This window comes from Barbatula barbatula, assembly GCF_947034865.1.
Source record: "Barbatula barbatula genome assembly, chromosome: 6".
In the NCBI taxonomy this organism is placed as follows: Eukaryota; Metazoa; Chordata; class Actinopteri; order Cypriniformes; family Nemacheilidae; genus Barbatula; species Barbatula barbatula.
This window is the reverse complement of record NC_136765.1, coordinates 3,536,876-3,564,285: the sequence shown is the minus strand read 5'-3', so window position 1 is coordinate 3,564,285 and position 27,410 is coordinate 3,536,876. Positions and strand designations below refer to the sequence as shown.

At 41.6% G+C, this 27,410-nt stretch overlaps 1 protein-coding gene across 1 annotated transcript in view; it reads right to left on the bottom strand.

The window, feature by feature from the left end:
* The window catches only part of myt1lb (myelin transcription factor 1-like, b), a gene marked incomplete at both ends in the record, with an annotated part of 55,299 nt that extends 29,112 nt beyond the window's left edge, over nucleotides 1-26,187 (bottom strand). Inside the window, 4 exons of the mRNA XM_079458575.1 lie at nucleotides 3,165-4,187; nucleotides 6,728-7,131; nucleotides 25,709-25,742; nucleotides 26,139-26,187. Coding sequence (XP_079314701.1) covers nucleotides 3,165-4,187; nucleotides 6,728-7,131; nucleotides 25,709-25,742; nucleotides 26,139-26,187 — 1,510 coding nt within the window. The remainder of the gene's footprint in view (nucleotides 1-3,164; nucleotides 4,188-6,727; nucleotides 7,132-25,708; nucleotides 25,743-26,138) is intronic.
* Between the last annotated feature and the right edge of the window lie 1,223 nt (nucleotides 26,188-27,410).

Below are 27,410 nucleotides of genomic sequence, written 5' to 3'. Positions count from 1 at the left end.
TGTTTCCCTCACTGGGTTTCCCTCACGTTCCGCTGATCACCCTGTCACCTGTAGCGAGTTTCGCTAGTGCTTCCCCCTCACAGGTTGCGCTATGCAGCTGTTGCTCATTATGATATTGAGAGGTTTCCTATTTCATTCCCTCGTGTGCTCTTGTTCTTTGTCAGTCCGTTGTGTGTGTACCCTAGTACTGCCTTAAGCTGACTTCTTGTCCAGTCCAGTCGTGTCCTGTGCTGCTAGCATATTGCTCTATCTTTCAGTAGTGTTATTTTCCTAGTCTAGTCTAGTTTTGTTTTTCTAGTTTAGTTTATTTCCCTAGTTAGTTTTGTGTTCTTCCTATTATTTTTTGTCTTCATCTGCCCGCTAGTTCGCCGCTGGTGCTCCAGTTACCCTCCGCATCTGCTGCTCACGAAGCTCTCCCACCAGTTCCCCGGGACCTTGCCCAGCCACACCGTCTGGGACCCCTGGGGGCATACTCTGCCTATCACCAGACCCTGCCTCAACCGTTGCGCTCCGCAGCCGCCGTCTAGAACCCGGATTCTCCGGGTGTGACACCCTCCTGTGCTGCAGACGCTTCGCTAGAGGATCTTCTGAGAGTTCTCCCTTCGGGGTTATTAGTCTCTCCCTTCGGGGTTTTGTATGCTCTCTTGTGTCCCCTGTTGGCAGAGTTAATAAAAGTATCTGTTTCACCGCATTTGGGCCTCACTCCGTTCTTCCAGCATGACACAATGACTATCCTATCTCAGTTTAGAAAGCTTTTGCTGTGTTTCAGACAGAGTGTAAGCTGCAGTTATAGTTTGCGTACTTTGAAGATGCCAAAAACGAACATAGTTTTTATTTATTTTGGAATCCCATGATTCTGTCGTAATTGCATAATTCTGGGGTTTTCTGTTATTCAAAAATGTGGGGGAATGAAAAATAAAGAATGAGCAAATGTTTAAACTTTTTAAAGCAGTGTATCAATATTATTTCTTGACATGATTAATGTCCGAGTTGCCTTTTGAATTTATAAGATTCTAGTTGTACATTTTAGCATGACATTTTCGCATCAATGGTGGCTATGTGGGGGCTTCATAATTGATTTTTTATCTAATAATTGACTCACATGGTTTAAATGAGGGTGGTTAAACCATTAAATGTGATTATACGCGATTAATCGCATCCTATCAAAAGTTTGTGTTTACATAACATACAGTATGTCTGCGTACTGTGCATATTTATTTTGTACTTATAAACAGATATACATACATGTACACAAATGAATATGCACAGTACACAGACATACTGTATGTTATGTGAACACAAACTTTAATTTTGGATGTGATTAATCGTCATTAAGTGTTTAACACCCCTAGTATGAATTAAATGTAAAAGCCACCTCCTACAATATCTGCAAATTCCTATGCTGCAAAAATCACTGTCTTTCTGGTGAGAGAGCACCGGGCGAGCGGAATACATATTAGAAAGTGCTGGATATTGATTGTGGCTCTGGACGAGTCATGCTTTGCATAGCAAATGGTCCCCATTACCATAGCGTCTGGGGATAATTAATGTGCAGTCAGTGGTCCTGCCGTTTGTTATCGGTCATACTGATACTGTTAAATTTCCATCTCTGCCTTGTGCCTTCTTTCAGGAGGAGCTCCTTCCATAACTGTCAGGTCTCCTCACTTTTTATCAATCGTAATGCCTCCTGGTTAGGCAGCGTGTGCTGCTATCTCTGCCGTGGCGAGATGTTATCACCATGTAAAGGCCGAGCGTCCCTCATTATTCTGCCATTAGAGCGACAGCGTCTGACCAAACATCCTTTGGCGGGCGCTGTCAGCCGCTCTTCGTCTTGAGAGACCATATGAAAGTTTTAAAGGAATAGTTATTAAAAAATGAAAATCATTTTGCTGGATGTTGAATGCCTGTGTTGTCAAGCATCAGAAGTAATTTGGTGTCATTGATTGTCCAATGCATCTTACGTGGCAAGTTTGAATAGCCACATAAGATCTGCGAGTTTCAATGATATTCAATAAATAATGGCCTGAAGAAAACATGATATGTAGCACAAGAGTACGACTAATTTTATGAAGCATGTGGATGAGTACATCATGATTCTTATTCCCATATCAAATGAACACGACATAATCAGCCTAATTTCAGAGGAATTCAAAACTATTATACTTGTCTAATCTGTAAGAAATTTTACAGCTCAGCCCCTGGCCGGCATTCAAAAGGGCCCCCCTCCCGTTCCGGGGGCTGGGTCCCCCCTGTCCCTTCTTAGCCGTGTTCTGGGGGTAAGGTACCCCTTTGTACATTTGCGATCACATTCTCTGCCTTACCCTCCATCCGGTCACGATACCTGGATGCGGCCCCCAATCCCCCAGGGCCCATATGCACCTGCATACCCAGACACTACGCCACTGCCACCCCTTAACCTAAATGTCAGATCGTACAAGTTCATACGAGTTAGCCACCTCGTAAAATAATTACACATTTCTGAGATATTGTGCTGCTAATAATATGAATGACTAATTTTACAAATTGAGCACAGAAATCTTTTTGGAATGCAATAATGTCTCAGATCTGGTTCCATAATCCCCAGAGGACCACAAATAAACCAGGAATTTCTTTGGAAAGAGCATCACTGTCTCATTTCCTATCTTGTTTTTTCATGCAGTGTTCCCCCGGATGACGTCCAATGCTGCGTTTATAAATAGGCCATACAAGTGGAGGCTGTGTCCCTTGGATGAGATTTGCTGTTCTCCCAGCCGTACAGATTGTTATTACTTATGCCTGACAAGCTTAGCCTGTGATGTGGCCATGCTGGCCTTTCTGAGCAACATTAATCCACTGCTGTTTGCACCGCAGGGATGGAGATGTTTGAGAAAGCTTGTCCCAGGGTCACTGTGGCGTCCTCTCAGAATGAGTGCACTGGACTTATCCACTTCAACTGACCTTTCTGTAACAGGCATGCTAAAGGAGTTCGGTGGGATTGTTTTGTTATTAAAGATTATATGGTGAAACTGGAGTCCTGGCAGATTCTAAACCGAGACGTAAGAAAGCAATTTCAATTTTGCGGCTTCTATCAGTAACTGTTGTGAACCTATGATAATATGATAATTCAATAATGAACAGCACAGTGTGTTGAGTCATACTGTATAATTATGCAAATATGACATTACCTTTAAGGTAGAAGGTCTTCTTTAATCCATCATGGTGCAGGCGGGCCTTGCGTTCCTCTGCGCAGCTGTGCCGTAAGCCGTCCTCATGTAAATGCAGTCTGTGTCTCCTTGCTGCCTCCGAGGCCATCTTCTCACGCATGGCCTTGGTCCGCTCGGTTTCCAGCGCTATGGCCTTCTCCAGAAGCGACAAGTTACCCTTGGTCATGTCAAACCCTTCATCCGAGCGGTCCGACGCTATGGACGTGGTTTCTTCATCACAGTCCTGAAAATTCTTGTGCTCTTCGGCACAGCTGGAGAAAGTCTTGGAGCGAGGGCTGAGCTGCTCCTCAAGCTTCATCAGGTTAACCATGTCCGAGTAGTTGCGCTCAAGGATGCGGCGTTCCTCATGGTTCTGTTGTTGGTCCTCCTGATGAATCTGCTGACTGTTGTTGAGACGCTCGGTCGGCTTGGTCTCGCTTAACTTGCGTGCCAAGTCGAAGCACTGGTTGCGAAGACACTCCAGACTGCTCAGACAAACTTCCTCATCACTCTTATCTGCCATCTGACCATTAGTGTTAGGTCTGCCCTGCCCGCAACTCATGTTTCCAGTGAGTCCATTTCCGTTGTTCTCCTCTCCGCTGTCCTGATAGTCCCTCTCGTGGAGGCTGTCTAAGAGCGCAACTCCGTGACCCTGCGCCAGGAGCTTAAGAGAGTCCACCGTCTCTCTAACTACATCACTGTTAATGTCTAGACTCAGCTCGCTCTTCCTCAGCCCCTCATCACCTTCCTCATCCTCCTCTTCATCATCATCTTCATCCTCTTCTTCATCCTCTTCATCTTCATCGTATTCCTCTTCGGCACTGTTCGAGGAGTTGCTGTTCATCTCTGACTCAGTCATGGCCCGGTAAGCAGCATCTTCAGCAATCTTGCCGAGGTTCAGCAGAGATTTGGCCACCAGTTCATCATAGTTTTCATATTCTTCATTGTTGTTGTCGTCTTTCTCCACGGCGGGGATCAGTTTACCACGATTGGTTTCATAACGCTCTGCAAAAGACAAACAAATTATTTTCATCTAATTGAAAGACTTAGAGACTGAATTCATATTGTATTCCTTGGGCTGCTTTAAAGTGTACTGCTAAAAACATTATATGCACAGAGTTTTATATTTTTCTTCCAAGGATTTGTCTACCTAGTTGCCGCCTATAAAAAGCACCACAAATTCATTACTTAGATTGTAATTTATGTCATATGCTGTCTGTGTGGACAATCAACCTTAGTGGGTTTAGTGGGTTTTTTTATACACAGTCAATATTTTAGGTAAGGAGTACAGAGGACAGGGTTAATTCCAGTACGTTTCAGAGCTTGATTCTTAATTAGACTGGAAGGCTCTGTCACATCTGATTTGAGAAAGCTTTGTCCTGCCATGTTTGTTCCCTTATTGAGAGGACATTCACCCATGAGCACAAATGACCTACCTGCTCAAAGAAATACTGAGACATTCTGTAGGGTGCTGAATCATCATAAACACTAGTATCTACAGATCACCATTAAAATGGCATCATCTTTACTTTTGATCCAATCTGCGTAACATACAACCCATGACCACTTCTTAAGGATGCCTTATTTTCAGAATTCTCAGAATCAAATGGGCTGCTCACACTATCCTAATCTAAATATGCCTGGGCACGTTTGTGACCTCAAGGCTGGTTTGATTGACTAGTGTTAGAGCTCTGAATTGTGCTCGGGTGGGGTTCACTAAACGTGCCCTGGCCCATTTCAATAGGTGTGCTCTGGCATGGTCCGTGTGATTGCAGCCCAAAAATGGTTTTACTTCTGGTTTTAATGTTTACTTCCTTAGTTAGGTTTGTTTATTTATTTTATTTAAATTTTTACCAGAAAGTCATAACAACAATGAATACTTCAAATACTTTAAGTATGTCTAAGCAAAGTTCAGGTATATTTTAAGTATACAGTAGTGACTATAGCAACTACTAGTACTAGTAAGCGTACTATTTCATTACTACTTAATTGGCAATAAATTTACCAATTTTTTTTATAAATGTGTACTTTAAGTATAACAGTAGTATAGTGAGTACACAATGTTTTTCCAGAGGGTGCATAAAAACTAGACTGAACAAATATTCTAAGTATAAAAAATACTTAGAATAAAAAAATGTAATTAGAAATTAGACTAAAAATAAATACTAGATTAAAAGAAATATACTCTTAAAACTTACTTTTCTCGAAGGGTATTACATTTAAATGAGTTGTTTTAAAGGACAGGTCTGATCATTTCACTTTTTTAAATTTAGTTAAGCTGTTTGAGCATAAACAACATCTGCCAAGTCGCAACGCTCAACAATCGCGGAATATGAAGATATGTTCTTTAACAGAAATCACTTTTAAAAGACTACAATGAACTGCTCGCTGGAACTATAACAAACTTTTTCCTGGGTAAGTGACATCATGAATATTCAAAATGTACATTGACCCTGCCCCCTGGAACACGGATAGAATAATGGGCCGAACATCTCAACACACACTTTAAGTGGTAGACTAAGCACGAAAGACTGAATTGTCTGGACCAATCGGAGCTCAGCTTGACCAATCAGGAACTCAACAGCCTGTTCTCTGAGAATCGAGATGACCGTATAAAACAGAGTTAAAATTAAATTGAAAATTTAAACATGAAGACCTATTGGTTAGCACATCATAAACATAATAAAGACTTTAAAAGGCAAAAAGGAACCAATGAATTAAAACCTGTTGAATATTGCCAGTTACGTAAATTCTGTTGCGGTTTCATCACATCCTTTTCGATTTAGAAATTTTAACTGAAAACATTCTTTTACAAAAAATATTGTCATAAATAAAACGGTTCATTTTGTTAATCAAATTGGTTGTGCCATGTAGAATTCTAAGCCATTGTAGAATTCCCCAAAACATACAGTTACCTGCATTACTTAAGTATCACTGCACTAATGTTGCAGCATCTGCGTTGCTTGGCAATCGCTGTGTTATTCTTTAAATAATGTCATTACATTTTATTGCCTGTGTTTTTGTTTTTATGAAACGTTGCTACGTATATGGAACAACTGTTTTGTAAAAGCCTAACAACACTCCCAGCTGTTATTTATAATGTGTGATTTGTTTGTATCTACAGCTACAGTGTATACCTTGTGTTGTAACATAGTTAATTTGGGTTTTTGTTATAGTTAAGGGCATTTCCTCTGGCTTAGCCCTGGTACTTTACAGCCAACCTTCATTGGGCCGAGTTGAAGGTACAGTGTGTCAGGGAACCGTGCATCTATGTATTTGAGAGATCTGTTTTAAGCCTGATACTGAGACCAGACTCAAGGTCACAGCAAAATCAACCAACTGCACCTCAAATTACCGCGACCTCTTCCAAAGACGGCGAACTGAGATGCCAAACTACTTCCCTCTACCTCTCTGGAGAATGACTCTGCCCAATATTCACTCCACTTTCAGATCAATCCAAAAATAAAATCTGATGCAAAATTAATACCGTGATTCACATTACAGCGTAACAAATCAAACGATATCCATCTTGTTTGTCCTCTCACCTAATTCATGAATTGGCTCCTCGTATTCTTCCTCGTCTTCCACGACTTCCTCATCCGCTAGCTCTCTCTCTAATTCATCTTCCTCCTCATCTTCGTCCACCACTTCCTCGTCTTCCTCTTCCACCTCTTCCTCTTCTCCATTAATCACTTCCACCTCATCATTCTCATATTGGTCCTCATTGTCTGTGAATTCCTCCTCCCCTTCCACTTCCTCGTCTTCTTCTCTTTCCTCTTCTTCTTCTTCTTCCTCCTCTTCTTTTTCATCCATTTCCTCCTTTTTGTTGTAGCATTTTTCCATGGACTGCTGATCTACGACGGTTAGAAAGACCTTTCTCTTGGGCGACAGCTCCAGGGCATGACTCTCCAGGGGTTTCCTCTTCTTGGCGACAGGACAGCCATACACACTGGAGCAGGAGAGATAAGAAAAAGGCAATTAACAACCTTGCTTTCGATTTGCTGCGCTTAAGGACTGTCCAGCACACGCTAGACCGCTTATACTTCAGACACCCAACTATTATTAGAACAAATATGCCCAACACATGTAAGTGGAACAATCGATAGCAGCCATATTTAATTTTGAAACACAAAGAAAGATATTTGGAACAAATGTCAATGACCAAATAGATCCTATCCCCATTGACTGCCATAGTATTTATTTTCCCTCTATGGGAGTCAATTGGGATGAGATCTGTTTGGTTACATTCTTCCAAATATCTTCCTTGGTGTTTAGCAGAACAACAAAGATATTTAAACAGGCTTTGAACAACCTGACGGTGAGAAAATTATGACGGAATACAATTTTTTGGATGAACTGTCCCTTTAAGGTATACAGGTAGAACGCAAGGTATTTAGAAATTCACTTTGATGGTCACACATAGCTTATTTTAATGTGGTATTCTTATTTAAAATAAAAAATGTTATGTGCTCTATTAAATTAGACTTTACAATGCAACCACAGATTCAATATATTCAATATCTGAGTTTCTTTGAAATCCCAATAAAACACGTCTCCATCAAACAAACAGTGTCTCTTCTGCACACACACACAGGTCTCCAGCACATGGACAGACAGCCCCGGTCCAACTCGGGTCCAAATTTCACCATGTCCATCTGTCAGCCGTCTATGCGATTGGCAGGATCCATCTCCCTCGAATGCGAGCTTATTGGACTGACCCCTCCAACAGGACACTATTTCATTTGAAAACCCAGGCATGGCAACTCATTCCAGGGCTGACATCACGCGAGGCGCCCCCGGCTCTCAGGGGAAGACTCCTCCACACCGTGATCAATAGTGCTTGTGACCGAGCATCGCGAAAGCACATTAAAATGCCACTCATTCTGTCTGACGGCCTTCCAAATAAATCAGCTGCTGGTCCCTGCAGCTCTGGTGTAAGTGCTAGGACAGGAGAGGAGTGACGGGTTATACCCTATCTGTCTTATCACGTAAATGTCTGTCAAAGACAGCCCTGATGCACAGCTGGCCTTCAGCCATGCAATGAACATGCATTAACGTGGAATGGTAAGAATAAATGCCACAGTTTGATAGTGACCACTGTGAGAAACGCTTATGTGTGATGGAATGTACAGTAAATGGGTTCTTCACAGTGATGCCAGGGGAATGAGCCATCCCCCCCCCAAAGAACATTATAGACTTCGGTTCTTCAAATAATCATAATTTTTTACCTTTCTATAGTCTTTTTTCCACTACAGAAGACCTTTAGTGGTTTTTCATGGAACCTTACAGTCCGACATAGAAACTCTTAAAAACCTTTAGTTTTAAGTTCACAACCACCGATGAGATTTTCTATGATTTATGACAAAGCTTCCCTGCCATTGAAGGTTTTCCGTGTTATATGGTAGGGGCACTGTTCTGCTTATTCTGAAAGAGTAAAGAATAAAGAGAGCACCCCAAAATTTTTGTACTACTAGGTACATGTTTTTGTTACATTTTCAGTGATTCTGTAAACCAATGACAACATTTCTCTCAAATTTCCAATAGAATTAACATTATAGAATTATTATATTATATATTGTTATAATATTGTTATTTGGATTTATTTGCAGAAAATTGATACTGAACAAACAGATGAAGATAACAAAATATGAAATGTTTGCACATCTTGAATATAGCAAAAAACAAGTTCATATTTATTTGTAAACAACAAAATACTGGTGTACCAATGATTATGTATTTTGGGATACAAAAATTACAAAAGAATTTAGAAATAAATTCTGTTACACTTCTCTATCTTTGCATTCTCTCACATTGCTGTTGGGTGACTTTATGTCATAGTTAGCAACTGAGATTTCTGGGATATCAATGAAAACCATAGTTAGGTATCAAAATTTGATATTTTGAAGAATGCAGGAAACCAAACCTTTGACTACCATTGTAATTATCCTACTGTGTTGTCAATGATATCCCAGAAATCCCAGTTGCTATCTGTGTCGAGCAGGGCGGGGCGAGAGCCGTGAGGGAAAGGCGCGAGGCAGGGCACGTGAGTGATAACGAGCATCAGCTGTGCGTGCACCGGTCTCGCATCTCTCACGGAGGAGCTCCGGAAGCATAAGAGACGAGCGACAGGAGGGTACGACGAGAGAGAACCAGGCCTTGACTTTATGTTCTGTTTGTTTGGCCAGCAGTCGACTGTGAAGAAGCTAATGGCATTTTAAGTTAGTTTTGTTGTTTGTTTATTTTATATAGAATCTTACGTTCGCCGGGTTCCCGCCTCCATCCTTCCTTTTATGTATCTTGTGACATTGGTTGCGAAACCCGGGAGGAGGGAGGGAGCCCGCAAATGTGGCTGCCCGAGGCAGTGGTCGTGGAGCCAGTATGCGTCAGGTGGGACGGAGAGCTCGCTGCCGTGCTCCTGGGACGAGGTGGGGTGGCTGACTTCCGAGAGGGAGTGGAGGAGTTGCCGCCGTTCGCTGTGGACCGGAGCCTGATGCCATCCGCCATGAAGGGGAGGGGCAGGGAACGGGGAACTCGCTGCTGGCTGCCCTCAACTTGAGGAGCCATCGCCGGCCGCCAGTAGGCAGATCGAGCCGTCCACCGAGCGTCTACTACCATCGCGTGGCACAGCGAGGAAGAGCTTCTCGCCTGGCTGAGGGCCGAGCGACAATGTGTCGGGGAACCAGACCAGGATTTTTTTTCTTCCTCTCTCCCCTCTCTCATCTCTGTCGCTCCTTGTGCTTCCGGCTCCTTTTCTCTTGTTTCGGCTGTTCCCACCCCAAGCGTCAGCTGTGCGTGCACCGGTCTCGCATCTCTCACGGAGGAGCTTCGGGAGCATAAAAGGACAAGTGACAGGAGTGTTTGACGAGAGAGGACCAGGTCTGGACTTTATTTTGTGTTTGTATTTTAAGTCAGTTTTGCTGTTTGTTTATTTTATTAAAAGTCTTGTTACGTTCGCCGGTTCCCGCCTCCTTCCTTCCTTTTATTGAACTTTGTTACACTAACATTTGTTCCCCAGGTTTGGAACGATTTGAGGGTAATTCATTACAGAGTTTTCATTTCTGGGTGGAGTATCCCTTTAAAGTAAAGAACAGACTTTTGTCAGTTATATGGTTGGATTAAGATAAGGATATGGAAGCTGAATCATTTCGACACAAAAAATGCTGGGTTATTTTCAAACCATGGTTGGGTTAAAAAGGGATCCGATTCCACCAGGTTAAAAATTGCTTTAGCACAAAATGCTGTGTTGTTTCAACCAATTGTTGGGTAAAGAAAATGTTTGTGTTTATGTAACCCAGTCGTTCGGACTGTCCCTTTTTGACCTAACTTACAGTTAAAAATAGTCAGTCCCAAAACTTTCAGAACACACACTCCCAGTGGTCTTTTATTAAATGTATTTTATTTTCTCAATGAAATAAAAAAGTAGTAGTGTTGCCGTCCTGCAGGTGACTTTTGCTTGACTCGTGTGTTATGGTCTGAACAGAGACAGCGTGCTTACATCATCATGCTCCAGAAGGTTTAATATTGTAACAAGCTTTCCATTACACTACACTCTCCCAAATGACAGCAACCAATGCAGAAGACAACATACTGATTCAGCAACAAATGAAGTGAGAAGTACTGCCAAAATGTACCTTTCAGGCAAATGTGTAGCTGATGAGAAAATGATAAACCTAACCACCAGGTCTAATGTCAAATTAAAAATATTAGTTAACACACTAATCAGCCTCAACATAAAAATCAGCTCCATATATCACTATCGTTCGAACAAAACAACACTAAACGCCAAACCTGTTTCCTAAATAGCTTTGAGACATGTATCGCAACTCGGTCATTTTCATCTGGCATAAAAACAAATTCACAGGAGCTCTGCATCATTCAGAGTTTATTTTGCAATAATGACTAGCAAATAAAGCTTAAAGTTTATATATTATTTCATTATTAGTGAAACAAAAAATAGATGTAATGACCCTGAATGTACTAATTCCAGCGTTTATGTAAAAATGGACATGTATAACCTTTTTACAACAAAGAGCAAATATCAGCGTTATGGATGTGACGTTTTTATTTTATGTTTACATCATTAAGGACGTGACATAAAAATGCTCAGAGAATGTATTTGTAATGAATATATTGATCCATCTTGTTTATACTTTACTAAATCATTGTTGATACAGTCTAAACATCAGAAACATTTTAGTCTATTAACAAATGTTCTATTTTAAAAAAGAAATAAACATGAGTTATGGATGTGACCAAGAAAGGACATGGTTTTTGGGGAACAACAAATTTTGAAGGATTTATGGGAATTAAAATGCACGAACCAGAAGCAATAGTACCCAATGAATAGATAAGGGATTCCCCTTTATAGAACATAAAATTGTTACTTTATTTTCATTTTCATGTGTCCATTTATGAGAAATGTGTAGCATTATTGAGGTGACAATCCTGAAAATGGCACTTACCCGACTATGAAAACTCATGCACTTAAAATACAACAAATGCTTTAAAAACTTAATTTGAACCAGCATATGTTAATATCTGTGCTGTTAGTATAGTAAAAACCGTTGGTAAAAACTTTATTTTGTCATGGTAAGATTGACATTTTCGCGGAATTGCCCAATATGTAAATCAGACTTTTATCTGGTATTTAGGTCGCATACCAGCACATACACTGAGACAATTTTAGTTCCAGTGGCTCTTTTATTAATTTCATAAACCACTCTTTTTTATGTATTTTGGAGTAACTGCTTTCTTTTGTTACCACTGAGCTATTCCTCATTCAGTCGCTTTATATTCTAGAGGTAACAGTCAATAGAAAATACGTGAAGACCTTTGGAAATTGAGCTTCATAAATGCCGGTCATTAGCATAATACAATGTGAATGAGGACGGTCAGAATGAAATATAAGCGAAGTGTGCGTGTGTTCTGTGGTATAAAAGCATCTCTCGCTGTGCCCGTATACTGCAATCTATATGCGCGAGTGGCAGGAGTGCCGTCGCCATGGTGATCTCCGGCTCAAATCCAAGTGGGATTTGCCATCTTGGCAGTCAGACAACGAGGAAGCCAGCGGGAGTGACTGGAATTCAGGAGGAGAGAGAGTGAAAGAAAGAGAAAGTGAGAGAGGTAAATGAGAACGCAATATTACATCTACCAAGATTCTACTATGAAACCTATAAAAGAACCTTAAATATGACTCTAAATCATGCGTGTTCTCATGTTGATCACATACATCTTTTCTTAGCGAGTGAAATATCTTGAATATATAGTTTTTTAAAACCAGCACACTAGAAAAATGTCATGTATTCGTGTTAAAAGCTGCATAAACACACGATGCCTCACCATTATATGTGTAAATATATAAATTATATAAATCCCAAAGCACAATAACAACAAATCCTTTTGTCATTACATATTCCATACTGCACATTTACTGTAATTCTAGCCGGGTATTAAGATCTCTTTCTGTCGGTCCCTCGATGTTGTGTCGAAGCGACAGATTGTGTTTGATCTTAAGAAACTATCAACTTTGATTGTACTTTTTAAAAGGTCAATGAAATTGGTGAATGGTATGACGCGCAACTCTCCGCCCCATACATACGGGTATAAAAGGAAGATGGCATGCCCATACCTTCACCTTTTGTTCTACGGAACCTGCTGAGCATATTTATATTCAAATCGCTTATCTCTCTGTACGAAGCAGATCAGCGGACTCTGCCTCCTGGTACGACTGGAAAGCCATAAGTGTCTAAAAGAGCAAATTTTCCAAAAGGCAAAAATTTTCTACAGCGTGCACGTGTCACCGACATGTCTCGCTGGTGTAATCTTGGGTGTGGCCACTTTGTTCTCGAACCAGACGGGCATGAATCCTGTATCAGATGCTTGGGGCTCAAGCATGCTGAGACAGCGTTCGTGGATCTGACATGTCCACATTGCGATCGCATGTCGATCAGGGTGTTGAGGTCACGTGTGGCTGTATTCTTCCTGGACGCAGCCACAACATCGTCTGCTCACCGCACCGCGAAGGCGGTCCGAGCTTGCCGCAGCGGCAAGCGACTGGGATGATTCAGGGACTCCCATGGACGTTAATTCGTTGCCAGCTCCGCGGACCATCCATGCCCAGGCACGCACAGTTGTCCTGACTCAGATGAGTGGCAGTGGACCGTGTCATAGTGTCCATCACAGCATCGGACAGCGACTTCCGGACATCTGATGCAGAGGACTCCCTGGAGCTCCCGGCTATGGCTTGCCCGGGCTGCCGCGAGTATTGGGCTGCAGTGCACCACACCACCTTCCCCCAACGCTTGCGGCTGGACTCATGGTATCTGGATTCCAGTGCCATTCTACAGACATCGCCATTGACTCATACCAGGACGGTACCTGCCTAGTTCCCGCGCCTGGCCCTTCTCAGTCGTGATAGGACAAAGCTCAGTGGCCTTTCGTATAGGAACCCAATCTGTCGGTTCAACACAATGTCGAGAGACCGACAGAATATCTTAATTCAACTGAGGCATAGTTCTGACTTGAAATAAGCTGTGTCTGTGAAACCAGGCCTATAATTGCAAAATGCTAGCATTAGCTAACACAACATTAAAACGTGGTTAAGAAAACTCAAGTTAATAAATATAGTATTGAGTTTATACATATAAATCTGTTAAAGGTTTTTCCATATTCATTTCAGCTGTTTTTCCAACCAGAGTGGAATGTTGTGGCATCTTGGAAAACTTGTTTTTTACCATGAGTGATAACCTCAATGTTGACTGTTCCAAGATGGCTGACACATCAATGTGTGATGCAGGATTTTGCAAAAACAAGGTAACATAAATTGCACCAGTAATTTGGCAGACAACCTTTTGAAACCACACTCATGCGAGGAGCACAGAAAATTCTGTTTTAGTAGGTTTCTACTTAAGATTAACCCAGCACCACCCCTATAGCACAATAAGAGCATGTATAATGTAGATGTAGAATAAAAGAACACAGACTTTCTTTAAAAATATAGAATATAGAGACCATTACAATCATGTGACAATAGCACTTGATTAAAGTGCTCACACTGCCAGTGTCTATTGTTACCAGACCGCCCCATGCAATTTTGTTTCCTCCATGCAGTCGTTCAATCAAATTAAACCTCCATTAAATATGGAAATGCGGTTTGCAGTGGCGGGCCGTGATAGCACAAGAGGGAGAGTGGGAGTGGGAGGGGGGTTTCTTTTGATGGGGCGAGGGTCTGCGTTGTGATTAATGTACCTTAACAGTCAGAGCACACAGCACCGCTTGGCTTGCTCTATTGATAGAGCGATACAACTGAGGGGATGGGTGAGGATGTGCCAGCTTGTCAGTCCAACCTGCTCTCAGGATTCATTCGGATCTGTCTTTCTCTCGCAGCAAGAGAGGTCCAGCGCTCAGCTATCATGCCCACCTGCTGGTCTGTCTGCCTGCCCACCCGCCTGTCCACCTGAAAGCCCACCCTGCTGGCATGGCTGCGTGCCAACACTTTTGGTGAGTGCTGTCTGTCAAGGTATGAATAATATAACCCTGAGGCTGTCAGCAGAATCCAAATGCGATATACGTCATACGGCTTTAGTTCGCTGACATGCAAGTGAGAGCTGACAATTATTTAGTCTGGAGCCAGTGTTTGTACTAGAATGAAAAATCTTTGAACAAAATGGATATTTAACTGTAATAAAGATCCATAGAAGGGAAGGAAGGAGGCGGGAACCGGCGAACATTCAAACACGAAAACTTTAATTAAATAAACAATAAACACGGAAGTAACTGACCGACAGCCACCTCACGGTCGACTGCCGGCCATAAAACATACACAAACTAAACATATGTCCGGGCCCGGTCCTCTCTCGTCAACAGTCCTGCCGAACATCCTTTTAAGCTCCCAATCTCCTCCGTGATAAGATGCGGGACCGGTGCGCACACATTTGCTTGCACTGATCACTCACGCCACCGGCCCCGCGTCACGGCTCTCGTCCCGCCTTCCTCACCACATACCCCCATCACCCCTTACAGGCCGGGGGGCACCACCGAGACTGTACCTACTCCCCCCCCCGGGGAGCCAGTCTCGGAGTCGGCGGCGCCTGGGGGTATGCACCGGCGAGACGAAAGAACGGAGACGGGAGCCCCCGGAGCGACAGGGACGAGAGAGGGGAGAAAATGTCCGGTTCCCTGACACGCTGTCGCTCGGTCCTCAGCCAGCCGAGAAACTCTTCCTCGCGGTGCCATGCGATGGTACTGGACGCTCGGTGGACGGCTCGATCCTCCTCCGCCCCCTGGCGGCCGGCGATGGCCCTCCAGCTGAGGGCAGCTGGTCCTCCGTTCCCTGCTCCTCCCCATCATGGCGGCTGGCAGCAGGCTCGGCCCACGGCGAACGGGCCTTGGCTCCCTCCTGGACGGCAGCCACCCCACCTCGACCCAGGAGCACGGCAGCGAGGTCCTCGTCCCATCCGACTTCTCGGTCCAGCACCACCGCCTCGGGCAGCCACTCCCGGACTTCCCTCGTCCGCGCTGCCCGAACTCCTCAGCACCGCGATCACCCTCGGCAGCGAGGGCTCTTTGACAGCATGTCCCTCCTTCCTCCCGGGATTCGGCACCAATGTAATAAAGATCCATAGAAGGGAAGGAAGGAGGCGGGAACCGGCGAACATTCAAACACGAAAACTTTAATTAAATAAACAATAAACACTGAAGTAACTGGCAGCCACCTCACGGTAGACTGCCGGCCATAAAACATACATAAACTAAACATATGTCCGGGCCAGGTCCTCTCTCGTCAACCGTCCTGCCGAACATCCTTTTAAGCTCCCAATCTCCTCCGTGATAAGATCCGGGATCGGTGCGCGCACAGCTGCTTGCACTGATCACTCACGGCTCTCGTCCCGCCTTCCTCACCACATTAATCAAAATAAGTAACAGCTATTCAGACTTTCTATTAGCAAAACATTTTACAGAAATAAACCAGATTACTGATTTATAAGAAATGTAGGGCACTTTCCCTCTTGATCTTTTGATGTGGTTGAGTCGGGGTCCATTTAGTAAGTTTGGCTGTGTAAGCAGCAAACCTAAATACAAGGCATAACGTGGTTCATGTGAACTATGGTATGGTTCTCAATAGTGTAAAAGCAATGAGTCTTAACCTGTGCAAGTAAAGCGCTATTAGGCAAAATCTTTGTCATAATGATAATTTGCTTACATTCTGTACTTCTCTTGTAATTCATCTGCATCAGAAATACATTACATGTATTTGAATTACTTATTTAATTGCAGTATTTTGTCCTTAACAAATAAGTTCAAATGTCATTTGTAATTAAATACTTTGAGAGACTGTATTTTGTATTTTTAAATACTTAAATACTTTTTCAAATATGTCATTGTATTCTTTATAAATGTCCTTGTTCTGCTGAACATACATGAAGATATTTGGAAGAATGTCCGATCTCATTTACCTTTACTGCCATAGTAGGGAAAATAAATACTATGGAAGTCAATGGGGATTGAGATCTGACATTCTTCCAAATATCTTCCTCTGTGTTCAACATAACAAATACATTTATATGGAACAATCTGAGGGTGAGTAAATGATGACCGAACTTTCATTATTGGGTGAAGCATCCTTTTAAATAGCTGAAAATATTAAAAATCATTTTATGGCATGTTTAAGTCTACCTTTAATACCTTTCAAAATGTTGAGGTTATTGATGTGCTGTAGAAAAACAGATAGACATTCATTTCTAGATTTAAAGTGATTCTACATGCATACCTGACTGTTTCCAGGGACATCAGTTTAATCTGAGGGAAGATGTACACCTGTCATTTGTCTAAAAAACATATTATAAAGTTTGCTTTTAACGCAATACACTCTAAAAACAGTTACATTTTGTGTTCAGTTAAGGACGACACATTAATGTTGTTCCTGTGAATGCTAGCAATAAAGACGATCATAGCGCATCTGGATGAGCGTCAAAGCGGGGGTAACCCACCCCATAGCTGAATTCGACATTTTGATTGTTTTTTCAACCGAGTCAGACCTGTCTGTTATAACGTTTGACTTATTCCGAGGCTACGCACCACGTGCAGACCGATCGGCCTACGACATTGTTTCAAAAGCAACTTTTTTATAATCACTCTCACTGTTTACTGTAAGTGAAGAAAGAAAAGAAACGGCCTTTGTGCTCAAAGTGCATTAAGGTAAAGTATCTAGTAAAAATCTACTATCATGTATCATTCACTGAAAGTCATAGGACAAAAGATTACCGCAAATAGCTAGAATTGATCTGATTTGTGATGTCTAGTGATGCTGGATCGCAGTGATACTCGCGAGCAGGTGGTTCATAAAAAATAACATTCTGATCAATTGCGGGTAGATCACGGGCGAATAAGATCATATTTAAATAACACGATGGCCTTCGTGTGTATGTAAGTGTGTTGCTAAAACACCGTGTTTGATGGACCAATGTTTAGAAATCCTTTCTCTATTTGTATTGTGTATGTAACTCCACTGTTACTCGTGCACTTCAAATGATCTCTTGTAAAATATATATATTTTGCATTTTATTTAAATACATTTGATGCATTTGTGCCCATCTCTGCAGACAGCAGTGCTGTTCTCTCTCTGTTTCGGTGGTAAATCCAAAAAAGAAAATACATTACTAACACAGCGCGTTGGTGTCGTCTCCTCCTGGAGTCATTATCTACATACAGTAGTAAACATCTGCTGCTAGCAGTCACATTGATAATGGTATCGTATGGAGAGGGGGCTGAAATCGAATTTGGGTCTAGACCAAGCAATCGAACCGAGTGCCTGAGATTAATGACTAAAATGTGTGACTAGTTTATAACCTGGCTGACCTTCCCAACAACGGTCAATACCCTGACCAATAAAATCACAGCAGAGAGCTGTTTCGACACGAATACATCTTCACACTACTTCTGCATTATCCGTATATTTATGGAGTTATTCAGCCGTGTTTATTCTTCATCTGTAATCCGGTTTCCCAGTGCTTTGCTAGCACACAGTATATATGTAATATCAATAATCTATTTACTCTTCTCATAATTACTTTGCATAGAAGCAATGAGGTACAGTATCAATCCATCACTAGCCACTTTACATATGGGTTTATTCAACAGACCAACCGTAAATGACAGTATAGTGCGATATTTGTAATATGGCGTGACACTCCGTTATTCAAATACAATACGAGATGGGTTACAGTAGGGCGTGATAATATAAGCTAGCTCTGTTCCTAACTCTTGTGAGCCTTGTTGTATATTATCACCGTCTAAAACCCATTGGTTCCACCAAAATGCAATCTCATAGGTGACTGTGTCTTCATAGATGCAACTCCATTAACAATTACTTAAGCAAAGACCCAAAATAGTGCTTGTTTCATGCAGTGCACAAGACAAACCCTGTGTTTGGCCTACTTCTACTATATAGTTAGCAAAAATCTGTGTGTACAGTAAATAAGTACTGAAAGGTCCTGTGTGTAATATTTTAGAGGATCCATTGACAGAAATGCAATATAATATACACAACCATGTGCTCATAGGTGTATAAAGAGCTTACACAAAGCATTATGATTTTGTTATGTTAGAATGAGCTATTTCAATCTACATGCACCGCGGGTCCCCTTGGATGATATTCTCCATGTTCTGTTAGCCGTCGTAGTGTTTGGAAAGGGAGAAGTGGAGTGAGCGGTTGGTTGCAATTCGCAACATGGCTGCTAGATATTACTGACTGGACCTTTAAAAGGGATGGGGAAGGGTGGAGTGAGCCGTTGGTTGCAATTTCTCAACCTTACCGCTAGATGCCGCTAAACTATCCACATTGCTCCTTTAATTTAATTCAGTACATACTGTCACAGTACACAATTTCAGATGAGTCTGAGATTAGCATGTTGCCAAGCTAACCCAGATAGCACAGGTACGGTATGCCTGTAAGATGTCTGCTAAAGATCTAGAAAACATCTGCGGCGTCAAAACATCTGATAAACGTCTTAAAAAAGGCAGTTTTACATATATTCTGAATCATAAACGTCTATATGACATCTGACAAGAGACATCTCAAAGATGTATTGCACATGAGCGAACAATAAAAAAAAACGTCTCGCAGATAAAAATGCAGACATCAAATCTCCTAAATGTGTGCAGCATACAAATACTGATAAAACTGTTTGTTTTACAAATATGTATAATTCTTTTATTTATTATCTAGTTAGACATTTTGGGTGGGGGGGTTCTGAAATATCTGAAATATGCACGATGCTGTGTTCAATTTCAACGGAATCTGTGAAAATCAACAACTACCAGGACACATATTGTCATGGTTCTCGTGGTGAGACACAGAGAGAGGACCCAGGTGCAGACAGCGGGTAAGGGGTTAACAAATAATTTAATAAATAATAAAACAAAGACCCACGAGGGGGTAACAGAACAAAACATGGATACATAACATGACAGGACTAAGACTAACTACACTGAAACAAAACTTAAATTAACTCCTTGACATAAACTACACATGACTAAACTAACATAACACAGGAACTCACCACACAAACCACAATGAACCAGCACAAGACAGAAGACACAAGGGCATTAAATAAGGGAGCAAATCAAGAGGGAAACAGGTGTAGGCATTAATCAATAACGAGGTAACAAGAGGATGGGAACAATGACGAGACCGGAGAGAGTATGGAAGGCCATAAGAACAATAATTGTCTCTCTCCACATTTAACATGAGGTTCTGTCATGATCCTGCCACTAAACCAAGAGAAACATGACATGATGCAGCAGAATCATGACACATATAACATACGTTATCTACTCTTTCAAAAAATTAAAAAATACTTCCGCCTTAGTTCTGTATACTGTGGAAGGCATATGAGACCAGTTTTTAGCACTTTAGATTTTTGTTGACCTCATGTTATCCCAATTGCTTCCATTGTTTACCTCATTTGTAAGTCGCTTTGGATAAAAGCGTCTGCTAAATGTAAATGTACGTCATGACGTCAACATGGCATCAGCATGACACAAGATTACAATTTCTTTATAAGCAGATGCGTTAACGTGTCAAGATTCCACAAAATTTTGAATGTGTTTAAAGTTATGTTAATGCGTTTTGGCAGACCGCATTTTTCTCCGAAGCAACTTATGCATGTTGCTGGGAGTCAAACCCACAGCCTATTGCAATGCATACACAATCTTCCACCAGTTCCGCTACAAGAACAAGAATTGGGTAGCAGTGTCTCAATACATCATCTTCATAACCTTGGCCGATGGAAATCCTCTGCAACCTTAAACTGGCGATATCAAGCTGGAATATCCCTCACATCTAACTCTGGATGACACACAGCGTTAGAGATTCCTGCTTGGAACAGCGATTGGATTTGATTCCTCATGGTGCTTTAGGCATTCAGTGGGTAGGGAGAATGTTTGAGAAGAGAACAGGCCGGCTGTAAATAGCAGCGCACTCATTAGCTGCGGTTTCTTATTAACAGGTAATAACAGCGGCGCTTTGTTTTACCTCTCACCACATGAATTATTCAGCTTTCACAGATTTACTCATGATTCTTTTATGGAGCATCTTGTGCAACCTAGATCCTAAATGTCACTCAAAACATTGAAGTCACACAGTGGTTATTTGCATGCGTGTGTTTGCCATCGACACTGAATAATGCGTTTCGCTCTCACGTGCTAATGGCGTGTGCTCGATCGGAAACTCCAGCCGCTTGTGCAAAACTGTGCGGAGGGAACGTGTGCTTGGATGCTCCTCAGCCCAAAACCCAAATCTAATCCCAACCCCATCCTTGCCTTCATTCCAATAAACATTTATGAAGGTGAATCTCATAAAGTCACATTTCAAGTCAAATTTCACTCCGTAACCGAAAGAAAACAAAAACATTCGAATTCAAATGCGATGCAAAATCATTTGAAGGACAATTAAGCACATTCGTATTACTGTAGTGCAGCTGTAGGTTTGTTCTCTGAATCTACACCTGCATTCATATTTGAATGCGATAAAAAAGCCATCCTCTCCGCACACAATTATTTCAGATTTCGCGTCGCCATGGTTACCCGTTTCTCTATAATTGCATGTATGATCTCACGGGGCGTATGAGGTTGGATTTAGGGTCGGGGCAGACAGGAGGGTGTAGCTAATCTCTCTCATCGTCGCAAACGCCTTCCTCTCAGTTTAGATGTTTTTGTGATTCATCATCTCCACGATCTTCTCTCACGGAGCCAAAGGTCTGAAAGAGAACTCATTTGTCCGCACATGCGACTGTAATTCCACAGCCGCTTCAAACGGCTCCAGTCATTATCTGCTACGGGAGCAAAGCCACGTCAGTCATTCAGTCAGGCGTAAACAGCGCTGGAGAAGAGGAACTGGTAATCTGAATATGTGGGCCGTGAGAGGAGGTGACAGAAAGTTTCTTGCTCTTATTAAGTCCCACATGGGGGCTCCATTTCTAATCAAGGGGGCGTTTACATGACACATTTGACAAACTTTTGAAAACGGCTTTTCGAAAACGAACTACAAAACTGTAACACTTTTAGGTTTTTGGTATGTTGTCTTGTAAACGTTTGTAAAAAGAAGGATAGGACCGCAACAGCCATCTTGATCCATTTGAAAACAGAAGCTTTTCACTTGTCATTGTAAATAGTTATGTTGGCTATAAAGCAACGGAACGGAATTGGAGAGAGGACGAATATCCAGCGAGTGTGTGATTGAAGTCATGCTTGAGGAGGATATGGTACACATGCTTCAGCAAAGTGTCAAAAAGGCTAATTAACATATTAATGATCCCACCTTAACACCACAGATCCTGCCAGAGAGTCAAATCACTTTGATAAGCATGCAAATGAAGAGAAGAAATGATCCCGACCGTGAAAGAGAGAGAGAGAGTTATTAATAGATTGAACCGTTGTTTTGTTTATCTTTAATTATCTGCTTAAAGCCGCTGCTGAAGGAACATCAAAGTGCGGCAGCAGGTGCAATGTAACGCAATCTTTACCTTCCATCTTTTTATCAACTTCCATTTTTGCTCAGAGATGACAATCAATACAGCCGGAGCCGGCTGTCAATCAAAAGTCCAGCGATAACCGTGCTGGCTGTCAGATGATGGAGATGGGGTGATACAGGCGAGGAACGATGAAATACTGTACGAAAGGATTCGATGCCTTTATTTTTCTTAATTTAGACTTTTTTAGACCGTCTATATTGTATACCAAGATTTCGTGTGATTTTAGATTTTAGCTCGTTGCTATGCAGTTACAAAGGTGTTCAGGGTGTTGCTATGGGATTTAGGCGGTGTAGCTAGGCGGCTGCTTAGAGCCAATGATATAGTGACCTCTAGGTTTGGGTCCCTTCTTTAATGTAAGTCTACAGGAGTCGTCTAGTGGTTTCATGGTCTGCCAGAGGAAATCTAAAAGTCCAGTCCCTTTCAAAAGGAACTGTTCACTTTAATATTGTTTGAGGTATAATGCTCCAGCACAAACAATATGTTGCAGGACACACATCTAGGCCAGGGTTAAGGTTTGTTAGGATACATGTGTTTTAACGGGCTAAACCATTGACAACCAGTCCATAACAAAGTTATGCTAAAGTTAGCATGTACAGAAAATGTTGATCAGTTTTTTGCTGAAATACTTTAAGATGAACAAAATTTGCCCGTTGAACATAAATCCAAGAACAGATGTCCTCTTAGACTGCCCGTTTATTCAGTGTTTGGCACTAAGATATAAATATGTATCTCTAAATGCTAGACAAGGATGTGATCCTTCCATCTGCTACATTCGGAGGCTGCAAAGACTTTTAATATGTAAATAACACTGAAATGGACAGAAATATACAACACTGCCTTGAAACGTCTTGGGAAAAGTACTTTGTAGCACTTTGAAGCCTATTTTATATGAAGAAACATTTAAGGCAGAAGTATACTTGCTTTTAACATTTGCACACTTCGTGTGAACTTAAAATGCTTTTAATACAAATGTTGAAAGCTTAAAGTCCCTGTGGATCGGAAGTTGCGAGCGTTTTTAGTTCAGTTTTTACTTCTCCGAGTAAAAAGGAATTTCAAAGGATAAAATTAGTGGCCGTGGATTGCATGTTTTACTGATTGGATGTGTAAAAACAGCTGTTGCATTGATTTTGAAATGAAACTGGCAGCAGACTGACAGATGAAGGGGAGGAGTTAATGGATGCTCCTTCCAAGCGTTCTAATTTACATCGTTTGAGATGGATGGTCATTTCAGGGTGGAAGTGCATTTTCAGATTTGAACTGAAGATTATGAGGGTGTCAGGACTCAGGGCCCAGTCTTCAGGGCAAGCGTGGGAGGCGAGAGTCCTGGGGGTCCACTTCAAGACCAAGCCCCGTCCTTCATCTCCAGCCGACTACCAGGCATGTGGCTCGGCATAAGAAGAAGAGGCAACGGAGGGGGCGGCGGAACCCAGCCCAGCCGGCTCTCCTGCCGGTTCACCCAAAATACGTCTCTCCTCTCTTCATTTACTTACCATCAGATAGTTTACATCAGATATGATCTGCTGAACACAAAGAAAGATTTTTGGAAGAAACAAAACAGATCTCATCCCCCATAGACTCCTATAGTATTTATTTTCCCTACTATGGCAGTAAATTGGGATCTGTTTACCTACTGACATTCTTCCAAATATCTTCCTTTGTGTTCAGCAAAACAAAGAAATGTATAAAGAACAACTTGAGGCTGAGTAAATGGAGACAGAATTTTCTTTTTTTTGGTAGGTGAAGTAACCCTTTAAAATTTTAAATAGTTTCTTGAAGTTGAAATATTCTTTCTCAGCTAAAATGATTTCACAAAAAATTTTGAAAAGACATCATTGATTTCTTTGGTGCCTGTGGCATTAGAAGTCAACTGAAAACATTCACTCTTAATATTTGCCATTAGGTTTTGCAAATATCAAACATATAAAAACTTTGACAACGCAGTATATAATTATTTTAAAAGCACAGTGTTTTTTTATTTCCTAAAAAACAGCGAATTTGGACAGCGACGAGATCCAAAATTACAGGTTCAGCGTATGACATTTTGTAGCGTATGACATGAGGTTGCGAATGGCAACCAACGGCTCACTCCACCCTTCGCCCCTCCATTTTGAAGCTCTACGGTGGCTGACACAGGACAAAGCTGTCATCACGTTTTTGCTTCACGAAACAAGCTCTGTAGAACAACATAGTGAATTCCATGCAAGGGGACCTGCGGTGTATGCACAGTCAGCACCGCCGCTCCCACCACGCGAATCACGCGCTGTGCATAGGGCACCAAGTGCTGAGGGGGCACCAAAAATAGCCTAATGAAAAAAAAAATTTTTTAATCTAATATTATTTCATCAGGCTATAGAAAAATTATTAGGCAGGCACATTTTAGCCACGTACATGTAAAAAAAAAACGGCCGAACAATCCTATATCAACCCCCCACACCACCACCCGCCCATGTACGGTCCGCGCGGCAGTGCCGGTTGCTCGCGCGTGCGCCTGACGCAGTTTGGCAGACGGTAGCCTAGGCAACTTAAATGGAAATGGCAGGAGTCAGGATCAGAGAAAAGAAAGAAGAAGAAACTGCGAGATGATGCCCGTGCATCACTTGCAGGTAAATCCATGTTTAATCAAATTAAATTCGGGAAGTGTGCATGATGTGCTGCTACTGATCGTAATGCGCGTCGAACTTGTGTAACAGAGGCCAGCTAGTGAAGAGCTATGTAGTGTGTAAACCTCACTCCCCGACCGACAGAGACGCTTTAGCCTCCTCTTTAGAGCGCCCGTCTCACATTCGGACCGACGCCGATTCCCAAAAATATGTGTATTCCGTTAGCCAACAATAGAGATGAATAAACATGTACACAATCTACATCAACTACACAGACCACTGGCTACAGGATTACTGGAACAAATGGAGCGGTTAAAAGACTAAAGCGAGCTTTTTCAGATCGTATTGTAATCAGGTTCAAATGGAGTCTTTATTCCTCAGGCTGTGTAACTCATTTAACCAATGTACCAGCCACTCTGTTCATGTCAGCTCTGTTTAGCCCTGCGGGGTCCCTGCGTTACTTCAACACATGCAGTTTGGAGACACAGGATAAACCGTATTAAACATGAAAGCATTGAACAGCCACGTCTCGTATCAAATGTTGACCTGAATGGAAGAGAAATGTCCCCTCAAAGGTAAAATGAACTTTAAATAACATACAATAACCCAGCAGTTGCCCCGTTGCTTTTGGAGATGGGGTGCTACAGTCAGCCGAGAGGGTTACGGCTATTCCAAAAAAAGCTGAAAGAGTTTTTCACCTGGCTTCAAAAGTAACTGTCCTTATGTCATTCTCTGACTGTATTTTTCATCATCGTCTCCCAGAAAGGAGTGTCAAAAGCAATGAAAACAGAATGAGAACAGGTAAAAGCGGTCACAGCGTTGTGCATTGACACCAGTGTCCAGAGCTCTCTGCCAGCTTACGTGTGTGTGAGATACAATCTCTTAATACACTCACCTGAACAACTCCTGTATCGCTGGCTCCAAGGGTACTGTGAAACCCCAGAGAGAGAGAGAGAGAGAGAGAGAGAGAGGACAAAAGGACGTGAGAGGTCAATTTAATGTAGAAACAAAGATTAGATTATATCACCCGAATGAAAGGCCACCATACTGACATGTTTCATCGAGAGGTGTCACAATACTGACAACAACTATGATATTAATAACCGTGCTTAATAAAATTTGCCTTTGATCATAATTCATTGTCCCAAAAACAAAATAAACAAAATAATGAATTTGACCTACAGCATTATTTTTTTAAATAGATATCGCAATAATAACGTTATTGTGAATTTGTTCGGCCATGAAAATCATATGGTGAAGATCTGATTTTGTGACAGATGTACTTAGATCTTTGAAATAGATGTAAGTGACAGAAAGACAAATACCTTTTGAGCGTGTGCAATGGCGCTTCTCATCTGCTACATCCACCTCCATCTAACAACACAACAAAAACAGTTTTATCAGTTGAGGAAAATATGACAAAATCACAAGTTCAGTAAAGACTGTACACAATTCATGTCTGTAATACATTCGGTTTAGTTTCAACACACATTAATGTGCTCAATAATGACATTTGCAACTCTTCAGTTTATTGTCTAGCAACTGAAATTTCATTTGTATCTTTGTGCTTTGTGGAACGAGCAGTGCTGGTTACTAGATTCTATCTTACTTTTTAAAAAGTATTTCTTTGTATACCGTTCATGTGCATTTTTAAGGAGTAGGTCACCGGAAAATTTTAATGATTTTACTCACCCTTACTTGTCACAAAATGTTGGTACCTGTTGACTACATTGGTTTTGTGTCTATAGAATAGAAGTCGACTGGGACCAACTGTTTTTGGTAACCGACATTCTTCAAAAAACGCCTTTAGTGTTTTGCAGAACAAAGAAAGTCTTACAGGTGTAAAATGACAAGAAGGTGATGACAGAATTCAAATTGTAAGGTGAACTACTCCTTTAAAGAACAATGTAGATCCCAGTTGTTATCACAAAATAAACGCTGGGCGATCAGGTCTATCACCCTGAAAGAGTTTATTATGAACTTTTGGATGTACATTATCCCACTTACTATATGTCTATTTGCCACATGACTTAAAGTCCCTATGAAATCAATAATCACAATTCAAATTTTTTTCATAAATTTTTCATGAACAAATAAGCTGTTTGTTTCCATTTCTTGCAGTACTTCGTTTAATTATCAACTCAATGTAGTAGAAGAAAACCTGACCCCTGTAGGCCCGGAGTGGTGTCGTAATATGCATGTATCAAAAACCGTTTGTATGCCTATGATTCGAAGGATGTACTTTTTGCCAGGCTGTGTGTTCGGCTGTACACGTACGCTCAGGTACACACAAAAAAAAGACATATGGCACAGGCTTAATGGCTATCCTTCTCTGATGACATCATTTTGACAGCTTGGGCAGAGCTTCTGTGAACTCCTCCCCTCCAACTATCAATCAGCTGCCAGGTCCATTTTAAAATATTTTTATATATCCAATCAATTCGTATTGAAAACGTAAGTCACACCCTCTATTTTTCTTATTAGATATTCCCTTTTACAATTCTTCAGAACAAGGAAGTCAAGAAAATCAATCACATCTTCTGGTTCACAAGGACTTTAATAACTGTACACAAGATAAGGTATTATTAGCCCATATG